At 55.0% G+C, this 17,644-nt stretch overlaps 1 protein-coding gene and 1 pseudogene across 2 annotated transcripts in view; both read right to left on the reverse strand.

The window, feature by feature from the left end:
* The window catches only part of KCNN1 (potassium calcium-activated channel subfamily N member 1), a 36,608-nt gene extending 20,837 nt beyond the window's left edge, over positions 1 to 15,771 (reverse strand). For both annotated transcript variants that reach the window (XR_012513418.1, XM_074384396.1), the window contains exons 1-3: positions 15,555 to 15,771; positions 8,330 to 8,812; positions 7,402 to 7,497 (exon numbers count right to left, since the gene is read on the reverse strand). Coding sequence is in view for 1 of the 2 variants with exons in the window: in XM_074384396.1 (XP_074240497.1) it covers positions 7,402 to 7,497; positions 8,330 to 8,812; positions 15,555 to 15,722 (747 nt within the window). In the remaining variant the exon portion in view is untranslated. The remainder of the gene's footprint in view (positions 1 to 7,401; positions 7,498 to 8,329; positions 8,813 to 15,554) is intronic.
* On the reverse strand, positions 179 to 307 carry LOC120362836 (5S ribosomal RNA; annotated as a pseudogene).
* Positions 15,772 to 17,644: the final 1,873 nt, after the last annotated feature.

Consider the following 17,644-nt stretch of genomic DNA (forward strand, 5'->3'; position numbering starts at 1 on the left):
GGCGAGAGGGGCCGGCCATGGGTGTCAGACATGCCTCCGCGCTCCCCGCCCAGCCCCGGCCCCCCCCCCAGAGAGTGACGTCAGCGTGGCCTGAAACCCCCAAAGGCTTGGACTGTTCTTTTGTTTTCCCCCTTTCGTTCTTATTTATTTATTTGTGATTATTATGATGATTTTTAAATGCCTACAGCACCCGATAGTCCCAGGCGGTCTCCCATCCAAGAACTAACCAGGCCCGACCCTGCTTAGCTTCCGAGATCAGACGAGATCAGAAGAGATCGGGCGCGTTCAGGATGGTGTGGCTGCAGACCTTTTTTTTTTTTTTTTTTTTTTTTTTCTTTTTTTGAGAGGGAGTTTTGCTCTTGTCACCCGGGCTGCAGTGCAATGGCGCGATCTTGCCTCACTGCAGCCTCCGCCTCCCGTCTGAGAGCAATTCTCCTGACTCGGCCTCCCAAGTAGCTGGGATTACAGGCACCCACCACCATGCCTGGCTAGTTTTTATATTTTTAGTAGAAATGAGGTTTCACTACGTTGGCCAGACTGCTCTCGAAATCCTGACCTCAGGCAATCGCCCACCTCAGCCTCCCAAAGTGCTGGGATACAGTCGAGAGCACCGTGCCCGGCCTTTCTAATTCTCTGTCTCTCTCTCTCTCTCTTTCTCTCTCTCTTTCGAGTCTTCCAGCAGTGGCACCATCTCAGCCCACTGCAACCTCTGTCTCCCAGGCTCAAGCAATTCTCCTGCCTCAGCCCTCAAGTAGCTGGGACTACAGACATGCACCACCACGCCCAGCTAATTTGTGTGTGTGTGTATTTTTAGTAGAGATGGGATCTCACCATGTTGGCCAGGCTGGTCTCGAACTCCTGACCTCCAGTCATCTGCCTGGCCTCCCAAAGTGCTGGGATTACAGGCGTGAGCCACCACACTTAGCCAGGATTTTTATTTTTATTTTCTTTTTCCTTTTTTTTTTTTTTGAGACTGAGTCTCACTCTGTCGCCAGGCGCCAGGCTGGAGTGGAGTGGCACAGTCTCGGCTCATTGCAACCTCCGCCTCCCGGGTTCAGGCAATTCTCCTGCCTCAGCCTCCCAAGTAGCTGGAACTACAGGTGCACGCCACCATGCCCAGCTAATTTTTGTATTTTTAGTAGAGACGGGGTTTCACCATGTTGGCCAGGATGGTCTCGATCTGTTGACCTCGTGATCCACCCGCCTCGGCCTCCCAAAGTGCTGGGATTACAGGCTTTTTCCCTTTTTTTTGGAGACAAGGCTTGCTCTGTTGCCTGGACCAGAGTGCAGTGGCACCATTGCAGCTCACTGCAGTCTTGACCTCCTGGGCTCAAGTGATCCTCAGGCCTCTCAGCCTCCTGAGGAGCTGGGATTACAGGCATGCATCAGTCACCATGCCTGGCTAATTTTTAAAATTTTTTGTAGAGATGGTATCTCCCTATGTTGCCCAGGCTGGTCTCAAACTCCTGGCCTCAAGTGTCCTCCTGCCTCAGCACTCAGATCTGGAGTGCTGGGATCACTGGTGGGCAACCACGCCAGCTTCGAATATTTCCAAGAGAAATCAGAAACGTGACTTCATATGCAAAACTCTCTAGTTCCCAACACTGGCCACAATTTGAGCTAAATAGCAGGTGAGTGTTCCCCAAAAAATTCAACAAAGAGTTACTAATGACCCAGCATTCCCACTCCTAGACAGACTCAGAGAAATGAAAACAAGGGTTTAAGCAAACCCTTGGACAGACACATTCACAACAGCATGATTCACAACCTCCAGAAGTAGAAACAGGATGGCTGTGGTGGCTCCCGCCTGTAAGCCCAGTGCTTTGGGAGGCTGAGGCAGGAGGACGGCTTGAGGACAGAAATTTGAGACCAGCCTAGGCAACACGGCAAGACCCCATCTCTACTAAAAATACAAAAAAATTAGCTGGGTGTGGTGGCGTGTACCTGTAATCCCAGCCTGGGGAGGCTGAAGCACAGGAATCATTTGAACCTGGGAGGTGGAGGTTGCAGTGAGTTGAGATTGTGCCACTGCACTCCAGCCTGGGCAACAGAGTAAGACTCTGTCTTGAAAAAAAAAAAAAAAAAAAAAAGAAGGCCAGATGTGGTGGCTCACGCCTGTAATCCCAGCACTTTGAGAGGCAGAGGCGGGTGGATCACCAGAGGACATGAGTTCAAGACCATCCTGGCCAACATGGTGAAACCAAGTTTCTATAAAAATACAACAATTAGCCAGGTGTGGTGACATGCACCTGTAATCCCAGGTACTTGGGAGGCTGAGGCAAGAGAATCACTGGAACCTGGGAGGTGGAGGTTGCAGTGAGCTGAGATTGTGCCATTGCACTCCAGCCTGGGCAGCAAGAGCAAGACTCCATCTCAGGAAAAAAATAATAATAAATAAAAAGGAAAAAAAAAAAAAAAAAAAAAGAAAACTTATGTAGATATGGGGTCTCGCTCTGTTGCCCAGGCTGGTTTCGAACTCCTGGGCTCCAGCAATCCTCCCGCCTCGGCCTCCCAAAGTGCTGGGATTCCAGGTGTGCGCACTGGGCCCTTCACTGGACTTTTCTTTTCCTTCCGAACGTACGTATAACTCCTAAGTATCAAGTTTGTTCCTTTTTCACGTGTCATTTTAAAAATAAGAAGCAATAAAGTCATTCTAAAATAAGAAAAAGAAAAAAAAAATCACTTCCTTAAAATGTGGCGGCCTTGCGTTCTAGGGGCCTCCTCCGCTCACACATCCGCAGAGCGCAAAGCGTTGACATAAAGGACACCCTTCGGTGCCACTGCTACCCCCCCAACCCTGGGGGCCTCGATGGGGGGCCCTGACCACATCCGGGGCCAGGCCTGGGGGAGGTGAGCAGAGCGCCAAGATACATACCATCTGTCAGTACCTGGAGGCAAAGGTAGCATCGGGAATGCATCCACACCCCCTCTCCCCAGCTCCATGCCCCGCCCTTTTTTCTGAGACCTGATCTTGTTCTGACAGGGTCACAGGTTACTGAAGCCTCAAACCTCTTCCTTTTTTTTTTCTTTCGAGGAGGGGGTCTTGCTATGTTGCTGCCCACACTGCCTCTGGTGTTTTGTTTTGTTTTTTTTTTTTTGAGACGGAGTTTCATTCTGTCCCCCAGGCTGGTGGCCTGATCATGGCTTGCTGCAGAGCCTTGACCCGCCTGGGCTCAGGTGATCCTCCCGCCTCAAGCTCCCAAGTAGCTGGAACTACAGCTGTGTACCAACATGGCTGGCCAATTTAAAAAAAAAAAATTTTGTGTAGAGACAGAGTTTCACCATGTTGCCCAGGCTGATCTTGAACTCGGGCTCAAGTGATCCTTCTGCCTCAGCCTTCCAAAGTATTAGGATTACAGGTGTGAGCCACTGCATTCAGCCTGAATTACACTGAAAAAAAAAAAAAAAATGCTGAGTCTGTGGCTTACACCTATAATCCCAACACTTTGGGAGGCCAAGGCAGGAGGATCACTGGAGACCAGGAGTTTTCTTTATATAAAAAAAACAGGCTGGGCGTGGTGTCTTATGCCTGTAATCCCAGCACTTTGGGAGGCCGAGGAGGTGAATCATCTGAGGTCGGGAGTTTGAGACCAACCTGATCAAAATGAAGAAACCCTGTCTCTATTAAAAAAACAATGGTTTTAAATTTAGCTGGGCATGGTGTTTTGTGCCTGTGGTCCCAGCTACTTGGAAGACTGAGGCAAAAGGATTGCTTGATCCCAGGAGGTGGAAGTTGCAGTGAGCTCTGACTGCACCATTGTACTCCAGCCTGGGTAACAGAGCAAGATCCTGTACTTAAAAAGAGAAACAGGCCGGGTGCCGTGGCTCACGCCTGTAATCCCAGCACTTTGAGAGGCTGAGGTGGGTGGATCACTTGAGGCCAGGAGTTCGAGACAAGCCTGGTCAACATGGTGAAACCCTGTCTCTACAAAAAATACAAGAATTAGCTGGGCGTGGTAGCAGGAGCCTGTAATCCCAGCTACTGGGGAGGCTGAGGCAGGAGAATCAGTTGAACCTGGGAGGTGAGGGTTGCAGTTAGCTGAGATTGTGCCACTGCACTCTAGTCTGGATGACAGTGAGACTCCATCAAAAAAAAAAAAAAAAAAAAAGGCCGGGCGCGGTGGCTCAAGCCTGTAATCCCAGCACTTTGGGAGGCCGAGGCGGGTGGATCACGAGGTCAAGAGATCGAGACCATCCTGGTCAACATGGTGAAACCCCGTCTCTACTAAAAATACTAAAAATTAGCTGGGCATGGTGGCGTGTGCCTGTAATCCCAGCTACTCAGGAGGCTGAGGCAGGAGAATTGCCTGAACCCAGGAGGCGGAGGTTGCGGTGAGCCGAGATCGCGCCATTGCACTCCAGCCTGGGCAACAAGAGCGAAACTCCGTCTCAAAAAAAAAAAAAAAAAAAAAAAAAAAAAGATCAGGCACGGTGGCTCATGCCTGTAATCCCAGCACTTTGGGAGGCCGAGGCGGGTGGATCACGAGGTCAAGAGATCGAGACCATCCTGGTCAACATGGTGAAACCCCATCTCTACTAAAAATATAAAACATTAGCTGGGCATGGTGGCGCGTGCCTGTAATCCCAGCTACTCAGGAGGCTGAGGCAGGAGAATTGCCTGAACCCAGGAGGCGGAGGTTGCGGTGAGCCAAGATCACGCCATTGCACTCCAGCCTGGGTAACAAGAACGAAACTCTGTCTCAAAAAAACAAAAACAAAAACAAAAAAAACCTCACAAGTATATATATATATATGGATTCACATGGCCAGGCACGATGGCTCACACCTGTAATCCCAGCCATTCAGGAGGCCGAGGCAGGAGAATCGCTTGAACCTGGGAAGTGGAGGTTGCGGTGAGCCGAGATCGTGCCATGGAACTCCAGCCTGGGCAACAGAGCAAGAATCCATCTCATAAAACAAACAAAAAAAAGAAATTCACAAACCCTACAATTCTCCCATTTAAAGTACACAATTCAGTGGCATTTAGTACATTCAGTGTTGTGCAACCACCACTTCTATTTAATTTCAAAACACCTCCATCACCCCAAAAGGAAGCCCTGTCCCCATTAGCAGCTGCTCCCTTTCTCAGCCCCCGGCCACCACTGATCTTTCTGTCTCTCTGGATTTGCAACTTCCGAAAAGTTCACATAAATGGAAGCATGCGATTTGTGGCCATTTGTGTCTGGCTTCTTCTGCTGAGTGTCCTATTTCTGAGGTTCATCCGTGTTCAGTATCAGAAATTGTGATGAGTTGACCTGTGTTCTGCTGAAAAAGATGTGCTGGCATCCTAACCTCTAATACCTCGGAATGTGCCCTTATATGGAGACAAGGTCTTTATAGAGGTCATCTCCTTAAATGAGGTCATTGTAATGAGGTCGGCTAGTTAAGATGATTCCCGGCCTGGAATCAGGACGGGTGCAGTGGCTCACGCCTGTAATCCCAGCACTTCAGGAGGCTGAGGCGGGAGGATTGCTTGAGCCCAGGAGTTCAAGACCAGCCTGCCCAACACGGTAAGACCCCCTTTCTACAAAAAAAAAGCAAAAAATAAAAGATAAAAAATGAGCTGGGGGTGGTGGCAAGTGCCTGTAATCCCAGCTACTTGGGAGCTGAGGTGGGAGGATTGCTTAAGCCCGGGATGTCGAAGCTGCAGTGATCTGTGATCAAGCCACTGAATTCCAGTGTGGGCGACAGAGTGAAACACTGTCTCTAAAAAAAAAAAAAAAAAAAAGGTGGAATCATCTGATTATAATTACAGTGGGCCCTAATCCAATAATGACTGGTGATCTTATTTAAAAAAAAAAAAAGGTGGGGGGTTATCTGGACACAGACACTCTCACAGGGAGAATAGCATGTGAGCCTCAGGCAAAGATTGGGGGCACAGTTCCTGAGCCAAGAAATCCCCAAATTGCCAGCAGTCACCAAAAGCCAGGAGAGAGGCCTGGGACGGATTCTCTCTCGTGGTGACTCTGAGAAGGAACTAACCGTGCTAACACCTTGATCTCAGATGTCGACACTCCAGAGCTTTCAGACAATATATTTCTGTTGTTTTCAGTGTTTCATTCTTTTGTTAAGGTTGAATAGACCAGGTGCAGTGGCTCACGCCTGTAATCCCAGCACTTTGGGAGACCAAGGTAGGCGGACCACCTGAGGTCAGGAGTTCGAGACCAGCCTGGCCAATATGGAGAAACCCCCATCTCTACTAAAGATACAAAAATTAGCCGGGCATAGAAGCTCACACCTGTGATTTTTGGCTACTTGTTATTAACATGCTTGTGTGGCCAGGCAGTGTGACTCGTGCCTGTAAAATCCCAGCGCTTTGGGAGAGTGAGGTGTGCTGATTACTTGAGCCCAGGAGTTTGAGGCCAGCCTGGGGAATATGGGGAGACACCATCTCTACAAGACAATACAAAAATTAGCCAGGCGTGATGGTGCGTGCCTGTAGTCCAAGCTACTCAGGAGACTGGCAGGAGATCTCTTGAACACAGAGGAGGTCAAAGCTATGATCGCATCACTGTACTCCAGCCCGGGCAACAGAGTGAGACCCTGTCTCAAAAACTAAATAAATAGGCCAGGACCAGTGGCTCACAGCTATAATCCCAGCACCTTGGGAGGCCTAGGCAGGCAGATCATTGGAGGTCAGAAGTTCAAGACCAGCCTGGCCAATGTGGTAAAACCCCATCTCTACTAAAAATACAAAAATTAGCTGGGCATGGAAGCTCACACCTGTAATCCCAGCTACTTGGGAGACTGAGGCAGGAGAATTGCTTGAACCCAGGAAGTGGAGGTTGCAGTGAGCCAAGATCGCACTACTGCACTCCAGCCTGGAAACGCCTGTGTGTCCCAGAGTCTCCGCCCAGCCCCTCACTTTCTCACTACCTATTCTTTTTTTTGGAAATAATCAATGAAAATTAAAATGCAGATGTGTATTTCTTTTTTTTTTTTTTTTTGAGACGGAGTTTCGCTCTTGTTACCCAGGCTGGAGTGCAATGGCGCAATCTCGGCTCGCCGCAACCTCCGCCTCCTGGGTTCAGGCAATTCTCCTGCCTCAGCCTCCTGAGTAGCTGGGATTACAGGCACGTGCCACCATGCCCAGCTATTTTTTTTTTTTTTGTATTTTTAGTAGAGACGGGGTTTCACCATGTTGACCAGGATGGTCTCGATCTCTCGACCTCGTGATCCACCCGCCTCGGCCTCCCAAAGTGCTGGGATTACAGGCTTGAGCCACCGCGCCCGGCTCACAGATGTGTATTTCGAGGAAATCTAGAATGATGGAAACTGTCTTTATGGAGGCCATTTTTCTATCAGGAGCCAATTATTCATCCTTTTATGTTTTGGGGGGTGGGGTCCCAGGTGGGCTGGCGTGGGAGAGGGGAGCTGCTTCCTGCAGCATTCAGCACTGACCTGGATCTCCCGGGCATGGTAGAGGACAACGAGACCCAGCAGGATGGCTGTGGAGAGGCTGATGAGGCATTTGAGCGCGAATGAGTACAGAGACTCCTGCGAAAAGAGACAGGGCGCAGCCGGATGGCCGCTGGAGGCGGCGGGTGGCGCTCCCATCCCCCTACCCCGGCTTCCGGGCAAGGGAGTCAGCCAATCGGGCTCTTCCCAGTGGCTTCCCACGCTGTACCCCGACTTTCTGCTTTCCCCAGTCCTGGGGCCGCTGTGTATGAAACAGTTTCACCAGGGCTAGCGTGCAGCAGGTGCTGTGCTCAGGAAGGGGTGCTCCCCTGCCCTTATTCCTGGGGACGGGGCTGATGGCAAGATGTGTCCAGTGCTTCACAGTTTATGAGGCCCGGCCTCACGTGGGCACAGCAAGTCGCAGTGTATAAGGCCCGGCCTCACGTGGGCACGGCACTTCACAGTTCATAAGGCCCAGCCTCACGTGGGCACGGCACTTCACAGTTTATAGGCTGACACAGCCGTGATCTCTCTCCATACTCACACACTCTTGGTGGCATGAGGGGACCCACACCCAGGCTCATAACCTGCACACACTCACTCGCGGAAGGGACGAAGCTCTTCCATTGCTCCCCGGAGCAGGGCCATTCTGGGGATCCCCTGTCCTTGGGGGAAGCCCCCTCTCTGCCTTAAGCCAGGGTGCAGCCCCTTGACACCCAGCTGGGGAATGGGCTGAAACCTTCCCTCCCCACCTGCAGGCTCCCTGCTACCTTCCCGGAGGTGGGTATGCCAGAGGCCAGGAACCCCTCACGTCCAGGAGCCCGCCAACACCCCCTACCTCCTGGGGGGCCCTGCCACCCCCAGCCCCATGCCAAGAAAGCCAGCGGGCCCGGTGGGGCCTCCCTGGGGTGCCTGGGAGGACCGTGCCCACCTTGGTATACACGCCCCAGGACAGCTCAGTCTCCGTCACCATGACGACGACGCCAAACATGCCGAAAATGAGGGCATAGTCACTGAGGCGCTTCCGCTTCTCAAAGAGCGCCCGCCGGTGGCCCAGGCGGTGGCCCACATTTGAGGGCTTCCCCGAGCCCCTCCGCCCGCCAGCCTCATCTTCCTCCTCATCCTCGTCATCGTCCTGGTCCTGGGGCTGCCCCCGGCGGCTGCCGGGCGAGGGCACGGCCGGCTCACTCTTGGCTACCACCACCTGGAGGCCCGGGCTGTGCGGGGGCTGCGGGGGGCAGCCGGCCTCGGGGTCCGGAGGGTCTCGTCCCAGGGCGCCCGGCCCACTGCCCAGCGGCCGCCCCACGCCGCCATTGTAGCTGTGGCTGTTCATGACTACCTGGGTGCAGGGCTTGGGCTCGCTGCAGGCCGCCCGGGGCCCGGCATGGCTCAGCGGCGGGGCTCCTGCACTGACCTGCAAGGACACAGAGGGGCGTGGTCACAGCAGGGTCCAGCTCACTGACCAGAGAGACAAGCACCATCCCGGCCATCCCAGAACATTCTAAGGCTCAGGAGTGGCCTTGGGTGGCAGTGAACCCAGAGTGCTGACACACGTGGGTTTACCATCCCAAACATCTGAGTCAGCCTGAATCCCTCCCCTCCTGGAAGCCCTCCTGTGGCTCCCCACTGCCGTCCCATTGGAAAAATAAACTCCAGAGCCGGGCATGGTGGTGCAGCTCTGATAACAGCAGCTACTTAGGAGGCAGAGGCAGAAGGATCACTTGAGTTCAGGAGTTCGAAACCGGCCTGACCAACATGGCGAAGACCCCCGTCTCTACTAAAAATATTAAAATGAGACAGGTGCAGTGGTGCACGCCTGCCGTCCCAGCTACTCGGGAGGCTGAGGCAGCTTGAGCCCAGGAGGCAGAGGCTGTAGTGAACCCAACTCTCACCGCGGCACTCCAGCCTGGGTGGCAGAGTGAGACTATGTTTCAAAAAAAAAAAAAAAAAAAGAAAAAGAAAAAAGAAAAAAGAAACTCCAGAGCTGGGCCTGGTGGTGCACGCTTGCAATTGCAGCTACTTGGAGGCCAAGGCTGAGACTGGAGGATCGCTTGAGCCTGGGAGTTTGAATCCAGCCTGGACAGCACAGCAAGATCCTATCTCTAAAAAAGAAATACGAACAAAATAAAATAAAACACCAAACTCTTCACTATGGCCGAGGGGCCCTCTGTACCTGGTTCCCACCTATCTCATCCTTCTTACTCTCCCCAGACCCTATCTGGCCCCCCGATCACCAAATTCCAACAAGCTCATCCTTCTCTGAGCCTTGGCACAGGTGGTGCCCTCTGCCTGGAACACCCCCCTACCAGAACCCTGCCTGCTGACTTTCTGTGTCAGCAGAATACTTAGAACAATGCCTAGCAAACAGGTGACACTCCGTGAACACCTGCTGAATGCCGGAAGATGAAATCTACCACCGGACTTGCCTGAGAGGATAGGCTGGCTAACGACATGATTAGAAGGTGGTTTTCTTTTTTCTTTTTTTTTTTTTGAAATGGAGTTCTTGTAGCCCAAGCTGGAGTGCAGTGGTGCGATCTCAGCTCACCGCAACCTCCGCCTCCCAGATCCAAGCGATTCTCCTGCCTCAGCCTCCCGAGTGGTCAGGATTACAGGCATGCGCCACCACGCCCGGCTAATTTTGTATTTTTAGTAGAGATGGGGTTTCTCCACGTTGGTCAGGCTGGTCTTGAACTCCTGACCTCAGGTGATCCGCCCGCCTCGGCCTTCCAATGTGCTGGGATTACAGGCGTGAGTCACCATGCCCAGCCAGAAGGGGGTTTTCATCTGAGCTCACCCTCTTCCAACCTTCAAACCCTTTGAGGAATTAACCTCACCCCATTGTGCCTCCTGCATTTGCAGGCTCAGGCCGTGGGCTCTGGGACTTTAGGGGCCCTGGCTGTGACTACAGAGATCCTGAGGCTCCCTCCTGACTGGGCAAGAGAGGATCCATAATCTCCAAACAGACTCTGGGACCAGCATGGCAATGCAGGATTTAACTATTGGAGTTAAATCGATCTGGAATAGATTCTGCAGGGCTTTGTAAGACATAAGACACACTTGGCTGGGCTCTGTGATTTCAGGTCAGCCTCAGTTTCCCTGCCAGGCTATTGAGGGGCACCCTGTGTAATCACAGAGCAATGACCTGTGGCATCCTGGTGACAGCAGGGAATGCAATGACGACGACATGCTCACGCTCACCAAGGCACTGATGATGCTGAGTCCCTGGATCCAGCTTATCAGACTCTCACCTGCCCTGGCCAGCACAGTACCTCAGACCCTCACAAGCACAGGGGTGATCCTCACTCACTGCAGCCTCGGACTCCCGGGCTCAAGCGATCCTCCCACCTCAGCCTCCCAAGTAGCCAGGACTGCAGGTATGAGCCACCTCCCCAGCTAATGATTTGTTTTTCAGAGATCAGATGAGATTGGGTGCATTCAGGGTGGTATGGCCATAAATGATTTATTGATTGATTGATTTATTATTATATATATTTTTTGAGATAGAGTCTCACTCTTGTTGCCCAGGCTGGAGTGCAGTGGCGCGATCTTGGCTCACTACAACCTCCGCCTCCCGGGTTCAAGCGATTCTCCTGCCTCAGCCTCCCGAGTAGCTGGGATTACAGGTGCACACCCCTACGCCTGGCTGATTTTTGTGTATTTTTAGTCGAGACGGGGTTTCACCATGTTATTCTCGATCTCCTGACCTCATGATCCACTCGCCTCAGTCTCCCAAAGTGCTGGGATTACAGGCGCGAGCCATTGAGCCCAAACTGATTTATTTTTATTTTTTAGTAGAGATGAGGTCTTGCTACGTTGTCCAGGCTGGTCTTGAACTCCTGGGCTCCAATGATCCTCCCTCCTCAGCCTCTCAAAGTGTTGGGATTACAGGCATGAGCCACGGCGCCCGGCCCCAGGTTCCATTCTTTATGTAAGTGTTCTGAATCCTCCCAACACTGCCAAGAAGTGGGTCCTGAGATTTGGCCAGTTTTGCAGATGCGGAAACCGAACGGTGTTGTGAAAGGACCTGCCTAAAGCCAGGCCATCTCCTTCCAAGGAAGATTCTGGACCAGTCTCCTTTGTGGGATTTTCCCAACAAGCTGGGCAGGGGTGGGTGGAGGACCACGTGTTGTCTCCTTTGAAACGGTCACAAGAGCGTGAGCTGGGGGTCCCTCACGTGCCAGGCCAGGAAGAAGGGTTGAGGGGCTGCTGTGTGCACAGGCAGGACACTTCCCTCCCCCACTGGGGGTGACAGGCTAAGGACACAGCAAGTGAGCCACAGTGTCTGGGCACAGTGGCACAGGCCTGCCATCCCAGCACTTTGGGAGGCCAAGGTGGGCGGATCACTTGAGGTCAAGAGTTCGAGACCAGCCTGACCAACATGGCGAAACCCTGTCTCTACGAAAACGACAAAAATTAGCCAGGTGTGGGGGTGGGCGTCTGTCATCCCAGCTACTCGGGAGGCTGAGGCAGGAGACTCAGTTGAACCTGGGAGACAGAGTCTGCAGCGAGCTGAGATCACACCACTGCACTCCAGTCTGGGTGAGAGAGCGAGACTCTGTCTCAAAAAAAGCAGAAAAAAAGAGAAAGATGAGCCACACTGCTGAGTGGGACACGGGTGACAAGGGTGATCTTGGCCACCACACATATTGCAAGACCACCTGTGCCTTTGCCCGGCACACCCCACTTTGTGTCTGTCCCCTCACTGTGTCTCTAGATACTAGTACCAGCACACAGGAGTGCAAGAATCATTCCTTCATGGCTGGGCAAAGGGACTCATGCCTGTAATCCCGGCACTTCGGGAGGCCGAGGTGGGTGGATCACCTGAGGTCAGGAGTTCAAGACCAGCCTGGCCAACATGGTGAAACCCCGTCTCTACTAAAAATACAAAGATTAGCCAGGTGTGGTGGTGGGCGTCTGTCATCCCAGCTACTCGGGAGGCTGAGGCAGCAGAATCGCTTGAGCCCAGGAGGCGGAGGTTGCAGTGAGCCAAGATTGTGCCATTGCACTCCAGCCTGGGCAACAAGAGTGAGACTCTGTCTCAAAAAAGTAAATAAATAAATTAAAAAAAAAGGCAAAACCCTGTCTCTTCCAAAAAATATAAAAATTAGCTGGGTGTGGGAGCTGAGACATAAGAATCACTTGAACCCGGATGCGGGGAGCCACGATGACATCACGGTGGTCCAGCCTGGGTGACAGAGTGAGACCCTGTCTCCAAAAACAACAACAACAAAAAAATCATTCCTTCCATGGCCAGATGACCTCATGAACCCCACAACTTGTCCCACCCCTCCCCACCCTCACCTGGCACGTCAATCCGGCTGTGGTTTCCCGTGACCAGGTGCTTCACAGCTCATAAGACCCAGCGCTTCCCACTTTATAAGGCCTTGCCTCATGGAGCCTGGTACTTCACAGTTTATCAGGCCTGAACTTCTGCAAGCCCAGCACTTCACAGTCTCTAAGGTCTGGCCTCCTGTGGGCCCAGCACTTGACAAGTTTATGAGGCTGACCCTGGCCCCGATCTTTCCCTAACCTCACAAATACTCAGGTGGGCCTTGTGCTCTGAGTCTCAAACCTCTGCCCGGCACCTGAACGTCCGCTGGCTGCCAGGTGGGGCTGGGAGCTTGCACTGGGGTGTACCCAAGGACCCCAGATCCCGTCCTCATCCAGGGGGCTCAGGAAAACTCAGGCACCCCTTCCACCATCCCCCTGAGGGTACAAAGGTTCCCCGCCAAGGACGGGCGACATGGGGAGAAGTAGGTGGCCTGGCAGACAGAACCCAGAGGGGGTGTGGGCCACGGAGGGCCTCTGCAAACGACCTTCTGAAACGCACCAATGAAGATGCAATTTGGGGGTGTGACTCAGCCACCCGACGCACGGGCCAAATTCAGCCGCGTCTGCCGTGTTCCTGCTCGCCTGGCAGCCGCGTCCTAAGGTGCCCTGGGCAGGGAGGGGGCGGGGAGGAGGAGAGAGATGGCAAGTGGCTTCCAAGAGGGTGGAGGGCTTTCCTGGCACCCACCATGTGATCTGGCGGACGGGGCTCTTCCTGTGTTTTGAGTCCAAGATCGGAATGATCACATGTAATGCCTGTCACCACCGGCGAGCAAGGTGGCATTTCTGTTCCCATTTTACAGACGGGAGACAGAGCTCAGAGAAGTTCAGCACCTTTTGGCCAAGGTCACCCAGCCAGGAAAGGCAAGGACTAAATGAGTGCCTTCTAGGCATGGCAGGTGGCAGGGTCTGCTTTCTGGGAGGGGAACCAGCCTGGTCCTGCCCTCGAGAAGCCACGAGCTTGGAGCAGAGAATCGATGTGTACCTGGCCCTTCCCCATTCCTGGGTACACATCCCCTCTCCCATTGCAATCTGGGCCTGACACTGGCATCCCTGGAACCCTCGGGGATTCCCAGAGACCCAGGAGCCCCTGTGACCTCTCAGCCATGGTTCGGATGTCCATGAAAGGGTATGTTTCTCTGAGTGACAGCCCTGGGTTTGCCAAGTGAGGAACACCACCCTATTAGCCAGGAATGCACCTGGAGTTCCAGCTACTCAGGAGGCCAAGGCAGGAGACGGATTGAGCCCAGGAGCTAGAGACCAGCCTGGACAACATAGCCACATCCTGCTTCTAACAAACAACAAACATCCGACCAGGTGTCTTTAGGTTGGAAGGTCTTTGATACTGCCTTACTTTTACTACCCTGTCTGATACCTCCTTTCCCTGAAGCCTGGGGTGAGGGGATGAGCAGAGAACCCCCTTCTACACCTCCCCGGAGACACAGACTTCTGGGGAAATCTGGTGTCGGTGGAGGTGGGGGAGACCAAAGAGAGCTCTTGAGGAGAGGATGAGGGTGTCAGGGAGCAGGGCTGATGGCTCCTCTTAGATTCCCCACCCAACAGGATATGAGAAAGAGACAGAAACCAACCAAGATCCCAGAGCCGTCCAGCGAACATTTTTACAAATGACAGGCTGGTTGATGCAGCCACTGAGGAGGGGCCCACAGGCACCCCCTGCCAGAGAGCAAGTTACTGTCCACTCCTTGGCCACCAGCTTTATAAAAGCTCCCCATGGTGCGCCCGCACCGCGAGGGTTGGTGTCCAGAACAGAGTGAGATCTTGTGTGGCAAATGCTTTGCACGCTGTAAGAGCCCGGTGCTGCTGATTTCTGCTCTTGACAACTGGACCAGGAAAAGGTGCTCCCTGCCCCTCAATCCCCAAGGCACACCGGCCCTGCCGCGCAAATGCACACCCAGGGGCTTCCGGGTACCACAGCCAGGTCAGCACACAGCAGAAACTTCTGGGACATGCGGGCCTGTTGTGGGTCCCCAGCGGGCACAGCCAGAGGCCAGGTGTCTCTGCTGAGGTTGGGGAAGGTCTCCGAGGATCCCCCTTCCCACCCCTCCTCCCTCCCCTCCCCTCCCCCAGTACTCCTAGGGCCCTAGCTCTGCAGGGCAGACGGGCACTGCCTGCCCTCCGGTCCCATGGGCCGTCCAGAGCCAGTGCAGCAAGGTGCTGGCTGCCCGCCGATCCCCCCATCACCACCCGCCAGGAGCCTGCCAGCAGCCAGCAGGGTGCAGTTAGCCTGCCCTCCCGGAGGCTGCCTCCCTCGGGGGCCCCCCATTCTGATGCATCTTCATCAGCCTCTCCGCTCAGACCCCAGCCTCGGGAACTCCCATCTGCTGGCCAGCCCTCCCGAACAGCAGGGGCAGTGCCCCGAGCTGGGTCTGGGACTTCTGTCCGGGGAGAGCTGGAAGACCAGGCTCCCTGACCCCTCCCTGAGTGCCCCAACCCCTGGATCCAGGAGCCAGCGGTGGGTCACCTCTCTCCCACCCCCAAGTCACTGCGGTCGTCCATCCCTGAGAGCTCCCGACCTCCAACCCTATCTGTGGAGTTTGGAGACTCGCTGTTCTGCCCTCCCCCAAAGTGAACCCAGCACCCTCCCCCTCCCAGGTTGGGGGTGCGTGGATCTTCACTCACCCGGGCAGTGTACATGCATTCATTCCCCCCACCTTTCCCATGTCCCCTAGGCTCCGGACCGCACGGAGACCTTCCCTCTTGGCCCCTGCCCCAAACCGCGTCTCCCTCCGGGATGTCCCTCCTTCCTTGGACGCCCCGAGCCGTAGACCCTGGATCCTCCCGCACCCCCCAGCCATCCCAGCCAGTACCTGCGGGGCTCGGCCCGGGCGGGCGGACGAGGCTGGAGGGGAGAGGGTCCCGCGCAGCCGCGGACCCCCGGGCGGGAGCCGGAGCCGGGGCCGCGGACGGGGCGGGCAGCAGCGAGCGGGAGCGGGGCCCGGGGGCGTCGGGGCCGGGGGCGGCGGCAGCAGGCGCATCCCCCGCCGCCCAGTCCACGGGCCCGGCGGGGGGCGAGCGCCCGCCCGGGCCGGGAGAGAACGGGGCGGTGCGACGCGGGAGCCGCCGCCGATTGGCCGAGCCCGGGTTGGCCCCGCCTCCGACGACCCCGCAAGCCCCGCCCATATTTAAAGATCCCACATTCCCCGGCGCCCCCTGCAACCCCCCAGCAGGCGGCTGGTCCTCGAACTGCCCCTCTTGCCCGGTGAGACGGAGGGGACCTTGGTGCAGCTCCAACCCCCGCCCCCAACAGCCCTCTGGACCTCCTAACTACCCCCTCCCCAAAATTAGGTCCCAAACTTCGGCCGCCCGTCAACCTTTGCACGCCTGGGGACGGTCCTCCCCGTAAGCATCATCTGAACGACAACTTTGCAAAGCGACTCAACGCCTGCCCCTCAAACGACCTGCTCCGGGGTCTAGCTCTGCGTAGGGGAGCCTTGCGGGGGTTAGGGTGTTTGCAAGCGGGGGGGGGGGGGTGGGTGCCTGGGAGCCAGGTGTAGGGGCTTCCAGGGGTGGACTGGGTACCTGCTAGGGCACCCGGTTAGAGGCCACCTTCTCTGGGAAAGAGAGACACCCAGTCCTAACCCCCCACACCCATGCCCAGAATGGCAGGAAACCGGAGCCCCGGGGAGTTGGGATCACCGGGGCTGGGGGTCCCCAAAATGGTGCTCCTTCTTCCAGCACCCAGGCTGAACTTGGCCGACTCATTCATTCAAAGTTAATGGCGGCTCCTGGGAGCCTTGGGGACCAGTGGGTAGGGAGCTCTTCCTTCCTCCTCTTCCAGATAGTCTCGCTGCCTCTGCCTTTGCCTCACCCTGTTCCCAACAGGCTTGGGGTGACTGTGTTCAGCTCTGTCCACCCCCTCCAGGCCTGGGGGCTTCCTGGAGGCAGCAGATCCCACCCCGTCTCTCTCCCACACCCTCCATCTGTTTTCTTCCTAGCCCAGAGCTTTGGCCCAGGTCAGGAACATCTGAGTGTTTATTCCTGAGGGAGGCTGGTCTATGTTTCCTCTGCAGAGCTCAGAAAACAGTTGGATTGAATGAATGAAGGAGGAAGGAGGGCATGAATGAGAGATCTCTGCATGGGCTGGGGGTGGCGGCGAGTCACACCGGGGCCAAGTGATGGCTCAGAGTTGCAGACAGGACCTTTGTTCCCTCCGCTGGAGAGCCTGTTCCTCATCCCAGACTGTGCTGTGCACGGCCTGGCTGCTGTGACAATGCCCAGGGCTGTGACAATCAGGAAACAGAGGCCTGGGTGGTCCGGGTCATATCCACAGAGGTACCAGGTGGGGACAGATGGGACCAGTAACGGGGGGCTGTTACGAGCGACCTGACCAGATGCAAGCAGCTTTGAGAGTCACTTCAGAGCAAGGAAGACAGCAGTTGTGGGAGACCCCAAAGGGGCAGGTTTGCAGCCATGCCCGAGAAGCAGCCACCTCTCCTGCATCTCACCAGCACCCTGACCTCTAGCCAAGCCTCCTCAGTCTCCCCTCACCACAGTTCCCAGCTCCAGGCCTTTGTACTTGGTGTCCCCTGCCGGGACCCCCAGGAGCCCTTTCTACAGCACAGCACTGGAGCCAGCCACAGCTCCCTCGGGACTGGGCACATCCCTGTACCACATTCAAGGCTTCCAGCCCTGACAGCTCAATACAGTTGCTATATGGGTCCCTGGGCCCAGAGAAGCGTACCATGCCCACAGGCTGACCCTCGTCTGCTTGCACAGGCGGCACCATCAGATGCTTTTTTTTTTTTTTTTGAGACAGAGTCTTGTTCTGTCAGCCAGGCTGGAGTGCAGTGGCATGATCGCCGCTCATTGCAACCTCCACCTCCTGGGTACAAGCAATTCTTGTGCCTCAGCCTTCCGACGTAGCTGGGATTACAGGCATGCGGCACCAGGCCCGGCT

Source organism: Saimiri boliviensis, chromosome 14, assembly GCF_048565385.1.
Source record: "Saimiri boliviensis isolate mSaiBol1 chromosome 14, mSaiBol1.pri, whole genome shotgun sequence".
In the NCBI taxonomy this organism is placed as follows: Eukaryota; Metazoa; Chordata; class Mammalia; order Primates; family Cebidae; genus Saimiri; species Saimiri boliviensis.